The sequence below is a fragment of the Rhineura floridana genome, chromosome 7 (assembly GCF_030035675.1).
Source record: "Rhineura floridana isolate rRhiFlo1 chromosome 7, rRhiFlo1.hap2, whole genome shotgun sequence".
NCBI classification, from domain to species: Eukaryota; Metazoa; Chordata; class Lepidosauria; order Squamata; family Rhineuridae; genus Rhineura; species Rhineura floridana.
Genome location: NC_084486.1, coordinates 5454472 through 5467320, shown reverse-complemented (window position 1 = coordinate 5467320; position 12849 = coordinate 5454472). Strand labels below are relative to the sequence as shown.

At 44.0% G+C, this 12849-nt stretch overlaps 1 protein-coding gene across 4 annotated transcripts in view; it reads left to right on the top strand.

Moving 5' to 3' along the window:
• WDFY4 (WDFY family member 4) overlaps window positions 1–12849 on the top strand; it is a 463201-nt gene that overhangs the window by 140532 nt on the left and 309820 nt on the right. For all 4 annotated transcript variants that reach the window (XM_061634768.1, XM_061634767.1, XM_061634766.1 and 1 more), the window contains one exon: window positions 8734–8952. In XM_061634768.1, the coding sequence (XP_061490752.1) occupies window positions 8734–8952 (219 nt within the window). The remainder of the gene's footprint in view (window positions 1–8733; window positions 8953–12849) is intronic.

Sequence of the window (12849 nt, the reverse complement as noted above, 5' to 3'; positions counted from 1 at the left end):
GGAATATAGAGTTGGAAGGGGTCTATACAATCATCAAGTCCAACCCTTTGCTCAACGCAGGAACCCACGTTAAAGCATACCTGACAGCTGGCTGTCCAGCTGCCTCTTGAATGCCTCCAGTGTTGGAGAGTGCACTACCTCCCTAGGTAATTGGCTCCATTGTCATACCACTCTAAGAGGAAGGTTTTCCTGATGTTCACCCAAAATCTGACTTCTTGTAACTTGAGCCCGTTATTCCATGTCCTGCACTCTGGGATGATTGAGAACAGATCCTGGCCCTCCTCTGTGTGACAACCTTTCATGTACTTGAAGAGTGCTATCATATCTCCCTTCAGTCTTCTCTTCTCCAGGCTAAACATGCCCAGTTCTTTCAGTCTCTCCTCATAGAGCTTGGTTTCCAGTCCCATGATCATCTTTGTTGCCCTCCTCTGAACCAGTTTGTCTGCATCATTTTTTAATCATTTATATATTTATACAATTTATATCCTGCCCATCCTCCGAGTAGGAGCCCAGGGCAGGAAACAAAAACACTAATAAACACTCTAAAAGGTAAAGGTGTCCCCGCACTGGTAGTGCGAGTCATTTCCGACTCTTAGGGTGACGTATTGCGTCGTTTACTAGGCAGACTGTATATATGGGGTGGGATTGCCAGTTCCTTCCCCTGCCTTTCTTTACCCCCCAGCATATGATGGGTACTCATTTTACCGACCACGGATGGATGGAAGGCTGAGTGGACCTCGACCCCTTTTACTGGAGATTCAACTTCCTCCTTCCGTTGGAATCGAACTCCGGCCGTGAGCAGAGCATCTTTAAAAACATATTAGAACAACACATCTTAAAAAATATATTTTTTAAAAAAGCTTTAAAAACATCTTAAAAAGCAGTTCCAACACAGACGCAGACTGGGATAAGGTCTCTACTTAAAAGGTTTGTTGAAAGAGGAAGGTCTTCAATAGGTGCTGAAAAAATAATAGAGATGGCGCCTGTCTAATATTTAAAGGAAGGAAATTCCAAAGGGTAGGTGCCACTACACTAAAGGTCAGCTTCCTATCTAGTGTGGAACAGACGATGGTATCTGCAGGAGGCCCTCACCTGCAGAGCACAGTGATTGACTGGGTATATAAGGGATAAGACGATCTTTCAGGTTTCCTGGTCTCAAGCTGTATAGCCAAAACCAGAACTTTGAACTTAACCCGGCAGCTAATGGGCAGCCAATGCAATTTTTTCAGCAGTGGGGTGATATGTTGGCGAAACCCTGCACCAATGAGCAGTTGGGCTGCCACATTTTTCACTAGCTGCAGCTTCCAAACCAACCTCAAGGGCAGCCCCACATAGAGTGCATTACAGTAATCCAACCTAGAGGTTACCAGTGCATGGACCACATCAGTCAGGCTATCCCGGTCCAGAAATGGCTGTAGCTGTCTTACCAGCTGAAGCTGCTAAAAGGCACTCCTAGCCACTGAAGTCACCTGGGCCTCTAGCAACAAGATGGATCCAGGAGCACCCCCAGACTACGGACCTGCTCTTCCAGAGGGAGTACGACCCCATCCAGAGCAGGCAATTGACCAATTATCTGAACTCGGGAACCACCAACCCACAGCACCTCTGACTTGATAGGATTCAGTTTATTGGCCCTTATCCAGCCCATCACAGAGTCCAGGCACCAGTTCAGGGGTTGCATGGCCTCTCCTGATTCAGATGTTACAGAGAAATAGAGCTGGGTATCATCAGCCAATGACTACTCCGAATCTCCCAATGACTACTCCCAAGGACTTCATATAGATGTTAAACAGCATCAGGGATAAGATGATACCCTGCGGCACCCCACAGCACAATTGCCAGGGGCCGAAAGACAATCGCCCAATGCTATTCTTTAAAATGACCCTGGAGTTAGGATCGGAACCACTGCAAAACAGTGCCTCCAATACCCATCTCATGAAGTCAGCCCAATAAGGATACCGTGGTCAATGCTATCAAAAGCTGCCGAGAGATCTACTAAGAAAAATAGGGTTGCACTCCCCCTGTCCTCCCAATAAAGGTCATCCATCAAGACGACCAAGGCCAATTCAGTCCCATAACCAGGCCTGAACCCAGATTGGAATCGGTCAAGCTAATCTGTGTCATCCAAGAGTACTTGCAATTGCTGAGCCACAACTCTCTCGATCACCTTCCCTAAAAAGTAGTTGTTGCAAACCAATGGGTCCAGGGTGGGCTTTTTCAGGAGCTGTTGGATCACTGCCTCTTTCAGGGTGGTTGGAACCACTCCATCCTACAACGACATGTAGACCACACCCTGGATCCACTCAGTCATATCTCCTTGGCAAGCTTTAGTAAGTCAAGAGGGAGAAGGGTCGAGAGGACACTTTGCTGGCTGCATTGTTGCAAGCACCTTGTCCACATCATCAAGCCACATCAACTGAAACTGATCCCAAGATGTTGCAACAGAGGTTGCACTGGACACCTCACTGGGGACTACAGTAGATGTGGATGGGTCAGCAAGATAGCTATGGAGGCAAGCAACTTTACTCTCAAAGTGCCTTGCAAATAATTCACAGTGGGCCTCCAAAGGGTCTAAACGTCAATTTTCTGGAGTTGATGCCAACAGACCCCTGACAATATGGAAAAGCTCCATCGGACAGTTACTTGAGGATGCTATGGTGGCAGAGAACTGGGCCTTCATCACTGCCTTCACAGCCACACAGTAGGCACAGTTATGACATTTTACTCGTACCTGATCAGCCTCACAGCATGTCTTTCACCACTTGAGCTCTAGCCATTATCCAGCCTGTTTCATTGCCCTTAGTTCACTGGTGTACCAAGGTGCAAACCGGGTTCCACAGTGCTGGAGAGGGCACTCAAGAGCAACCGTGTTAAGAGCCCAAAGCATCTCATTGTTCCACAGCGTGACAAGGGCTTCAACAGGGTCACCTGCTCTATCTACTGGGAACTCCCCCAGGGCATTCAGGAATCCAGTGGATTCCAGGAGTCTCTGGGGGCAGACCATCTTAATCTGTTCTTAAAGTGCAGTGTCCAGAACTGGATGCTGTACTCAAGATGAGGTCTAATAGACGGGAACCAGTACTTCACACGATTTGGAAACTATACTTCTGTTAATGCAGCCTTTTTTGCAGCCACATCACACTGTTGGCTCATATTCAGCTTATCAACAACAATTCCAAGCTCCTCCTTGTATGTAGTATTGCTGAGCCCAGTATCCCCCATCTTATAACTCTGCATTTGGTTTCTTTTTCCTAGGTGGAGAACTGCAGTTATCCCTATTAAATTTCATTCTGTTGTTTTTGGTCCAATGTTCCATCCTATCAAGATCACTATGAATTTTGTTTCTGTCCAGGGTATTAGCTATCCCTCCCAATTTGTATCATCTGCAAATTTGATAAGCATTCCCTGCACCTCGTCATCCAAGTTACTAATACAAATGTTGAAGAGCTGTGGGCCCAGAACCAAGCCCTGCAGTACCCTGTTCTTTGCTTCTACCCTGTTTGAGAAGGAACCATTGACAAGCACTCTTTGAGCATGATTCTGTAACCAACTGTGGATCTACTTGATAGTTGTTTCATCCAGCCCACATTTAGCTAGTTTAGTAATCAGAATATCATGGGGCATTTTGTGAAAACCTTTGCTGAAGTCAAAATATATTATGTCCTCAGCATTCCTACAGTGTACCAGGGAGGTTACTCAATCATAAAATGAGATTAATTTGGCAGGATTTGTCTTGACAAATCCATATTGTTTTATAGTAACCACTGCATTGTTTTCAAGGTGCTTACAGATTGACTGCTTTATAATCTGCTCCAGAATTTTGTCAAGGATGTGAAACTGATTGGTCTGTAGTTCTCACTTTCCTCCTTTTTGCCCTTTAAGGAGATAGAGACAACATTAGCCGTCCTCCAGTCCTCCGGCTCTTCACCCATCCTCCATGATTTTGCAAAGATAATAGACAGTGGTTCATACAGTTCTTCAGCTAGTTCCTTCATTACTCTAGGATGCAGTTCATCAGGCCCTGCAGATCTGAACTTGTTCAAAGTAATGAGGTATTCCTTGACCATTTGTCTATCAGTTTCAAGCTGCAATCCTGCCCCTTCAACATCACATTTGCAAGAAGGGTCAAAGACTCTCTTTTGGGAGAAGACTGAGCCAAAGTAGGAATTGAACATTTCTGTCTTTTCTTTGTCATCTGTTATCAATGTGTCATCCTCACTGAGTAACTTTTCTCTGTCTTTTACTGTGGATGTACATGTACCTGAAGAAAGCTTTTTTGTTGCTTTTAGCATCCCTCTCTAACCCCAGCTCATTCTCAGCTTTAGCCTTCCTGACGCCATCCCTACAATTCCATGCTACTTGTCTTTACTCTTCCTTTGCGTCCTGGCCTTCCTTCCACTTCCTGTATGCATCCTTTTTTGTTTTCAGGTAATCTCTAAGCTTTTTGTGAAGCCACATTGGCCTCTTCTGCTGCCTTTCACCTTTTTTCCTTGTTGGAATTGTTTGCAAGTTTGCCTTAAGCATTTCCTTTTTTAGAAACTCCCACCCATGTTGCTCCTTTTCTCATTAGAGTCGCTTGCCATGGGACCTTACTTATAATTGTTCTGAGAAGAGCTTGGAAATGTTACTTTTTAAACTACAACTCCCATCAGCCCCAGCCAGCATGGCCACTGGATTGGGCTGATGAGAGTTGTAGTTCAAAAAAGTAACTTTTCCAAGCTCTGGTTCTGAGTTTATTAAAATCGGATTTCCTGAAGTCCAGGGTACATGTATGGCTACTCTCAGCTTTTGCTTCCTTTTAAAATCAAGAACTACAATATAACATGATCACTTTTCCCCCAGAGTTCCTGTAACTGCCACTGCATCCACTAAGTCAACTCTATTGGTTAGAATTAAGTCAAAGATCCTCTAGTTCCTTCCTCCACTTTCTGTAGGAGAAAGCTATCAGCAACAAGAAGTCAGGCATTTCTTGGAGGGGCTGTGTTTGGCAGAATTTGTCTCCCAACAGATAATGAGGTAATCAAAGTCCCCCATTACTACTACACAATGCCTCCTTGAAACATTGGCAATTAGCTTTTCAAAAGTTTTATTCTTGTCTTCTCCTAGATTAGGTGGTTGGTAGTAGACTCCAACTGCCATGTTCCTTTTATTCCATGCCCTATTTAATCTAGATGCTCTCAGTGGGGCTATCAAGCTCATCTTCCTGTATTTCTGTGTGTGGGTATGTATTTTTAACTTAAAGTGCAACGCCTCCCTCTCTATTCCTTCTGTTCTTTTTGAACAAGTTATAGACTCTGGTCATTAGTATACAGACATTTTTAGGTCTGGTTTCCTTCCTATATTTTTATGATGTCAGTTATTGGGTCGCGTTAGAGCCGTTCCCTCAGTTCTTCTTACTGTGCACAAACCTTTGTTAGTTGTTACCGCCAAGTCCACGGCTTTCTCCTCCTTGGGATTCAGTTTAAAGCCCTCCTGATGAAGTTCTCAATGCTGTGGCCAAACACATTCTTCCCCCTCCTTATGAGTTGCAACCCATCACTTGCCAGCACTCCATCTTCCAGGAAGTGTAGCCTGTGGTCACAGAATCCAAATCTCTCACATCAGCACCACCTTTGTAGCCAGTTTTTCACCTGGAGTATTTTCCTTTTCCTTTCTACTCCTCTTCTAAGTACTGGAAGGATGGATGAAAAAATTATCTGAGCCACACAGTCCTTGCATTTCCTTCCCAGAGCTTCAAAGTCTGATGTGATTTCTTCGTAACTCCACTTGGCAGTATCATTTGTTCCCACATGGATGAGAAGAATGGGATACATGTCAGTGGGCTTTATGAGTGTTGGCACACTTCAGTCACATCTCTAATCTGTCCTCCAGGGAGACAGCATACCTGGCGTCCATGGATCTTTTTGGCATTCTTGGGTTTCAGTCCCACACAGCAAGGAGTCACCCACTCCTACTCCTCCTCTTCTTGTTGTGGGGTGTGCTTTCATTGCCTCTGCTTGCCTGAGCTTCTCGTTCGCTTTCCTGTGGGGTTTCCTGTAATTCTTCCTCTGCAGACTGTCCACCAGTCTCATTCTCAAGTACCTGAAAGTAGTTTCACTGATGCAGAGTGTCTTCTAGCTCTTCTGCTCCTGTCACCCTTTTCCATGGAGTTTCCTCGACTTGTTTTTTTCCTCTCCACAACAGTCTCCTCTTCTGGTTCAACACCTTTTCTTCTTCCACCTCCTGTACTTATCTTTGCTGTTATTGTTCCAGCATTTTGTCTAAAAACTCTTCGTCTTCTCTTATACCTTTGAGTGTGACCACTTGCTGCTCCAAGCTTCCCACTTTTTCTTCAAACAGTGCAACCAGCTTGCACCTGTTGCATGTGTACGCCATGTTGTTCTCAGGCAAGAAAACAAACATTGCAGGTCACCACCACTGGAGTGGACGGAGTATCCTTTCCATCCATAGTTTTTGTTTCCATCTTCCTACTTGTATTGGAATGGCCTGTGCTTTGTCCTGTTCTCCTTGAAGGTGAGTCTCACTAGTCTATGGAGGCTACGGGATGGCTGCTCAAGAGCCTGGTGCCAAATACCAACCTTCTTGATGATAACCCCAAGTGGCTCTCCAACAATCACACCCAGTGACATCCTCCTTCAAAGCCAATGCATGAAGAAAGAGGATGGCAACTGACAAGCTACAGCCTTTTATAGGCCTATCCTGTCCTTGTCCCTCTGTAGCTCTTGTGGGATCATCAGGACGACAGGTAGTCCTGCAAGAGTTTGCATTGCTGACTGGGGCCCTGCTCTGCACTATAAAGGTGCCCTGCCCTGAGGGTGCAAAGCTTGGCTTATGCTGATATGTCTAAGAGGCCCTGCTCTCTGATCTGTCATTAGTAAAGATTAGATTAGCAGGTGCTAGGGACCAAACATTTTCAGTAGTGGCACCACAACTGTAGAACTCTCTCTCCAGGAAAATCCACAAATGCTCACTATGTGTTCTTAGGTGGGCTTCGAAAAATTGCAACTGGTTCAAACTAAAATCACCAGGATGGTAGTAGGAACAAAACAGCTAGGACACATTACACTTAAAAAAACTTTTTAATTTATTATTTCATAAGGCTTTTTAATGGTTTTGTTTGGTTTTCATAGCAATGTTATTATTGTTTTGCTGTTTTTGCTGTGTAAGCTGCCTTGAGAGAATGTTATTTGTAAAGATAAATGGTTACAATAATTTTAAAATAGGGTTACTAGTGATCTCTTTCACAAGGTTGTTCTCAGGATGAAATGATATTTTAAATTTTTTTAGCAAAATGTCAAATTCAATTGCCTTTTACAATTGTCCTATTTGAAATACGTATTTTTTGTATTGTAAGATCCATTGCAAATTCAGCATCCTACCATAGGGCATCTCATTATCAAATATTGCCAGAACTTTTTTTAAAAAAAAAGTAATTTCCAGTAATCATATTTTCTCAGTTGCATCTTGTCTTTTTAATTATTTCAGATGAGTTCACTATGTGCTAATTTAAGAAGATTATTTTTTTGTAACTATAAGCAATTAATTAATTGCTGTGGTGTAACTGGTTTAATGTTTTGCTAATCTCTGGTAAAAGGGGTCGAGGTCCACTCAGCCTTCCATCCATCCGTGGTCAGTAAAATGAGTACCCGGCATATGCTGGGGGGTAAAGAAAGGCCGGGGACGGAACTGGCAATCCCACCCCATATATACGGTCTGCCTAGTAAACGTCGCAAGACGTCACCCAAAAAGTCGGAAATGACTCGCACTACAAGTGTGGGGACACCTTTACCTTTAGTGATTAATTGGGGCCTGTGTTAATTTTGGAATGACTACAGGAACAAAGATATGCTGATAACATAAAATATTTTTCTCAGTGAGCTGCATGTCCCCTGCTGTAGCAAACCAGATTTAAACAAGTAACTGGGGGAGGGAGTTGTCTTGGGAGGAACAGGAGGCAAAAGAAGGGTTCAGTAACCTGTTTCCTCACCAGTTTTCAGCTGGATATTCCTCCTTCAATAAGAAGCATAGGAAGTTGCCTTATATACCAAGTCAAGCTATCCATCTGTCTAGCATAGTACTGTTGACACTGACTGGCAATAGCTCTCCAGGGTTTTAGATAGGTGTCCTGAACATGCCAGAGACTGAACCTGGGACTTTGTGCTCTACCATTGAGATATGGCCCAGCCCCTAATCCTTTGGTGGTGATGTGTAGTTTTCCCCATATACCTGTATAGCTGAATGGGCTCCAAGGAATCTCATCTAACCCCTTGCCTTAAGCATAGGGCCCCCTATTTATTCATTTATTACCTGACTTTGCATTAATACAAATAATACAAACTGGTGCCCAGATTTTAAGCTTGTCCCACAGAAGCAGGGATAGGAAGACATACTTTACAGGTTGATATTTTAGGAAGCGTTCCTCTCTGGCCAAGGGAGACTAGATCTGAAAGCTTCACTATTATCTGCCATGTTGGAAAAAAATATTTTCAGTTCTGGATTTTAAAAGGTTACTCTTATGGTGGAGTACTTAAAATAAACTTGTTCAGTGTTCTACATACAAGCTTTCCATTTTCTCTTGTGCTGCAAATAAGGCTGTGCTCACCAAGATACTCAGTCCCTGTAACAGGCTTGTTTCCTTGTGCCTCAGAATAACTTTGTGTTACATGCAGCTGAAAGAGTCTGTTCATGTTGCTATCATTAGTATTTGACTCGTGTCTTGTTTTCTGGCTCTAGGCCCCAGATTATTCCCCCCACTGGATGGTCTGACTTTCTCTTCCTGGTTTCTGGTCAGCAAGATGGGTTCTGTTCACAGTGCCCATCCACTACGTTTCCTTACTCTGGTGCGTCACATGGCGAGGACAGAAGAAGAATTTATCTGTTTCCAAGTGAGGTTTTCTCCCATAGACAGTTGCCTGACCATCTCCACTGAGGAAGTGGCATTCCAAGCACCAGGTAAGGCCTATGGAGGATTAGGATCAGGGGGTCCCATGATGAGTGGCCTCTATGAAAATGTAAAAGAAGCTTCTTACACATAACATCATGAAAGATGCTGGTATCTGAGATTGGATCCCTTTGCATACATGACATAGTGTGCATTTCTCAGGCAGCTGGCAAGAGAACAGTCAGTAGGAGGCAGGGCCAGCACATGAAGCCTCTTTCGGTAAGGAGAATCTCCCAGTTTTTGCATAGAATCATAAAAAAATTCACTAATAGGCAAAAAACCTTGCGGTTTAAGAACATAAGAACATAAGAAGAGCCTGCTGGATCAGGCCAGTGGCCCATCTAGTCCAGCATCCTGTTCTCACAGTGGCCAACCAGGTGCCTGGGGGAAGCCCGCAAGCAGGACCTGAGTGCAAGAACACTCTCCCCTCCTGAGGCTTCTGGCAACTGGTTTTCAGAAGCATGCTGCCTCTGACTAGGGTGGCAGAGCACAGCCATCACGGCTAGTAGCCATTGATAGCCCTGTCCTCCATGAATTTGTCTAATCTTCTTTTAAAGCCATCCAAGCTGGTGGCCATTACTGCATCTTGTGGGAGCAAATTCCATAGTTTAACTATGCGCTGAGTAAAGAAGTACTTCCTTTTGTCTGTCCTGAATCTTCCAACATTCAGCTTCTTTGAATGTCCACGAGTTCTAGTATTATGAGAGAGGGAGAAGAACTTTTATCTATCCACTTTCTCAATGCCATGCATAATTTTATACACTTCTATCATGTCTCCTCTGACCCGCCTTTTCTCTAAACTAAAAATATACCTATAGCCAACAGATATTTCTATCAAACTTTAAAAGCAGGGAAATTGGGCAGCTATAGTGAATGCACCAAGGGAGGAGACCTGACCTCCTCTCTGAGATATTGTACTGCCTTACACATTTGTAAAAATGCAAACACAATTTAGGTTGGTCTTTCAGAGTCCAATCCACTTCCTGTGTAGCTTGGAAGAATTTGGTAACGTGTCTCTGAGCATATGGTGAGTGGTGGCAACACCTGCAATTAGCCCAAAGAACAGAAACAAGACATGTGCTGTGCTGATCTTGTTTTAGCAGGAAGGAAGCAACTATATTAAAACAGTTGATATAGTTCAGATAGTCGCTTTAAATATGTTTGATTTACTTTGCAATTTTAGTGAGGTTTCCTAAAGTAAATAATTCTCTTTTGCTTCTGTTCTCTTTTGTTTCTGGATGGGGGAGGGGAAGGAAGGGGTGAAGGAAGGGGGAGGGAAGGGGCAAGAGGGAGGGGATAGGAGGGAAGAGTAGTTTCGATCATTTCCATGCTTTTTGAGTTCAGTGGGATTTACTCCTGTGCAATCACGCTTAGGATAGGTGAAATTGACCTGGCGGAGGGGCAGAGAGGGGGAGGAGGAGGGTGGGAAGGGGAAAGGGTGGGAGGAAGGAGGAGGTGAAGGGGAGGGGAAGAGATTGGATGGGTGGGCACTGGGCAGAGGGGAAGCCCCTTTCCTTTCCAAAAGGAATTGTGAACAGTATCATTTTTTTCAGCATTTCCCCCACCTTTTTATTGTACAGCAGGCACATGTAGCCTCCCACCCAAATTTAAACCAAAGTTGTCACTGGCCCCATCTACACCAGTCTTCCCCCCCCCTTTAGACTGTCATGGCTTCTCCCAAAGAATCCTGGGAAGTGTAGTTAGTGAAGGGTGCTGAGAGTTGCTAGGAGAGGCCCTGTTCCCCTCACAGAGCTTCACTCAGAGTGGCTGACTGTTAAACCACTCTGGCCACTGGAGCTCTGTCAGGGGAACAGGAGTCTCCTCTCAGCCTCCTTCACAAACTACACTTCCCAGGATTCTTTGGGGGAAGCCATGACTGTCTCTCATGAAATCAAAGTCTGGCATGGGTGTGGTCCCTGATTAGGCAAACCCAAACATTGTGAACAGTATTATTGTTTTTCACGGTTTCCCCCACTTTTTTTTCTACAGCTGGCACATGTAGTCTCCCACATCCACCACATCCACACCAGACCTTTATTTCACTTTAGACAGTCATGGCTTACCCTAAAGAATCCTGGAAAGTGTAGTTTGTGAAGGTTGCTCAGAGTTGCTAGGAGACGCCCTATTCCCCTCAAAGGTACAATCCACAGAAGAGATGCTGACTGTTAAACCTCTCTAGCCACTGGAGCTCCGTCAGGGAAATAGAAGTCTTCTAACAACTCTCAGCACCCTTCACAAACTACACTTCCCAGGATTCTTTGGGGGAAGCCATGACTGTTTCAAGGGGAATCAATGTCTGGCACGGGTGTGGTCCCCTGATTAGCCATGCCAAACAGCTGTGAGTCTGGCTTTTAGAACACTGATAGTTGGTTCTTACTGAGCATGCCTGCGCTTATCTATGACTTCAATGTTAAATTTCTTAAATTAACTAAAAATCAGCCAGGCATTTTTTTTTTAACTTTTAAACTGCAGAAGATGAAGGTCAGAGTATCGGGCAAGCTCAATAATAGGATTACAGGTACTCTGTGAACATGGCTGTTTTTTAAATTAATTTCAACAAATTATGAGAGTGACAGAAAAAAGTCCAACAGGGGTCTGGATTTTTTTCCCTTTTGTTTTACACTTTGAACTTGATTGTCTCTGAGCGTTTTGTGTATTGCCATGAAAGCTTAGGGGGTTGTTAAGCAAGCATTTCTGAGTTCAGGACTATAAGTTTTGTAAAGTTTTGTTTTCAAATGAGCCTATGGGAAGCATAAGAATGCCATGGGGGTATTTTCAATTTAACATTGCAGAATGCAAAAAATCCATGTTGACTATAGTATACAGCCACTCTTGTGGCTGTATAATAGAGTTGAAAGGGGCCTATAAGACCATTGAGTCCAACCCCTGCTCAATGCAGGAATCCAAATTTAAAGCATGCTCGACAGGTGGCTGTCCAGCTGCCTCGTGAGTGCCTCCAGTGTTGGAGAGCCCAGCACCTCCCTAAGTAATTGGTTACATTGTCGTACCAATTGGTACCAATTATTGTTACCTAGGTAATTGGTTTAATTGTTATACCACTCTGTTAGGAAGTTTTTCCTGATGTTCAGTTGAAATCTAGCTTCCAGTAATGAGCCCAGCCCATAATTCCATGTCCTGTACTCTGGGACTATTGAGAAGCGATCCTGGCCCTCCTCTGTGGGACAATCTTTCAAGTACTTTAAGAGTGCTATTGTATCTCTCCTCAGTCTTCTCTTCTCAAGGCCAAACATGCCCAGTTCTTCAGTCTGTCCTTACAGGACTTTGTTTCCAGTCCCCTGATCATCCTTGTTGCCCTCCTCTGAACCCGTTCATTTGTCTGCATCCTTCATAAAGTATGCTGTCCAGAAATGGACGTAGTACTCAAGATAAGGCCTAATCTGTGCCAAATAGAGGGGAAGTAGTACTTCATGTGCAATTGGAAAACTACTTTTGTTAATGCAGCCTAAAACAGTATTTGCCTTTTTTTGCAACCACATCACACTGTTGGCTCATTTTCAGTTTGAAATCAACAACATTTCCAAGATATTTCGTGCACATAGAACTGCTGAGCCAAGTATTCCCATCTTATAACTCTGCATTTGGTTTCCTTTTCCTAGGTGTTATCCCTAGGAAATTGCAGTTATCCCTGTTAAATTTCATTCTGTTGTTTTCAGCCCAATGCTCCAGGCTATCAAGATCCTTTTGAATTTTGTTTCTGTCTTCTGGGGTATTTGCTTTCCCTCCCTGTTTTGTATCATATGCAAATCTGACAAGCATTCCCTGCACCTCCTCATCCAAGTCATAAATAAAAATGTTGAAGAGGACTGGGCCCAGCACCGAGCCCTGAGGTACCCCGCTCATTACCTCCCCCCAGTTTGAGAAGGAACCTTTGATAAGCACTCTTTGAG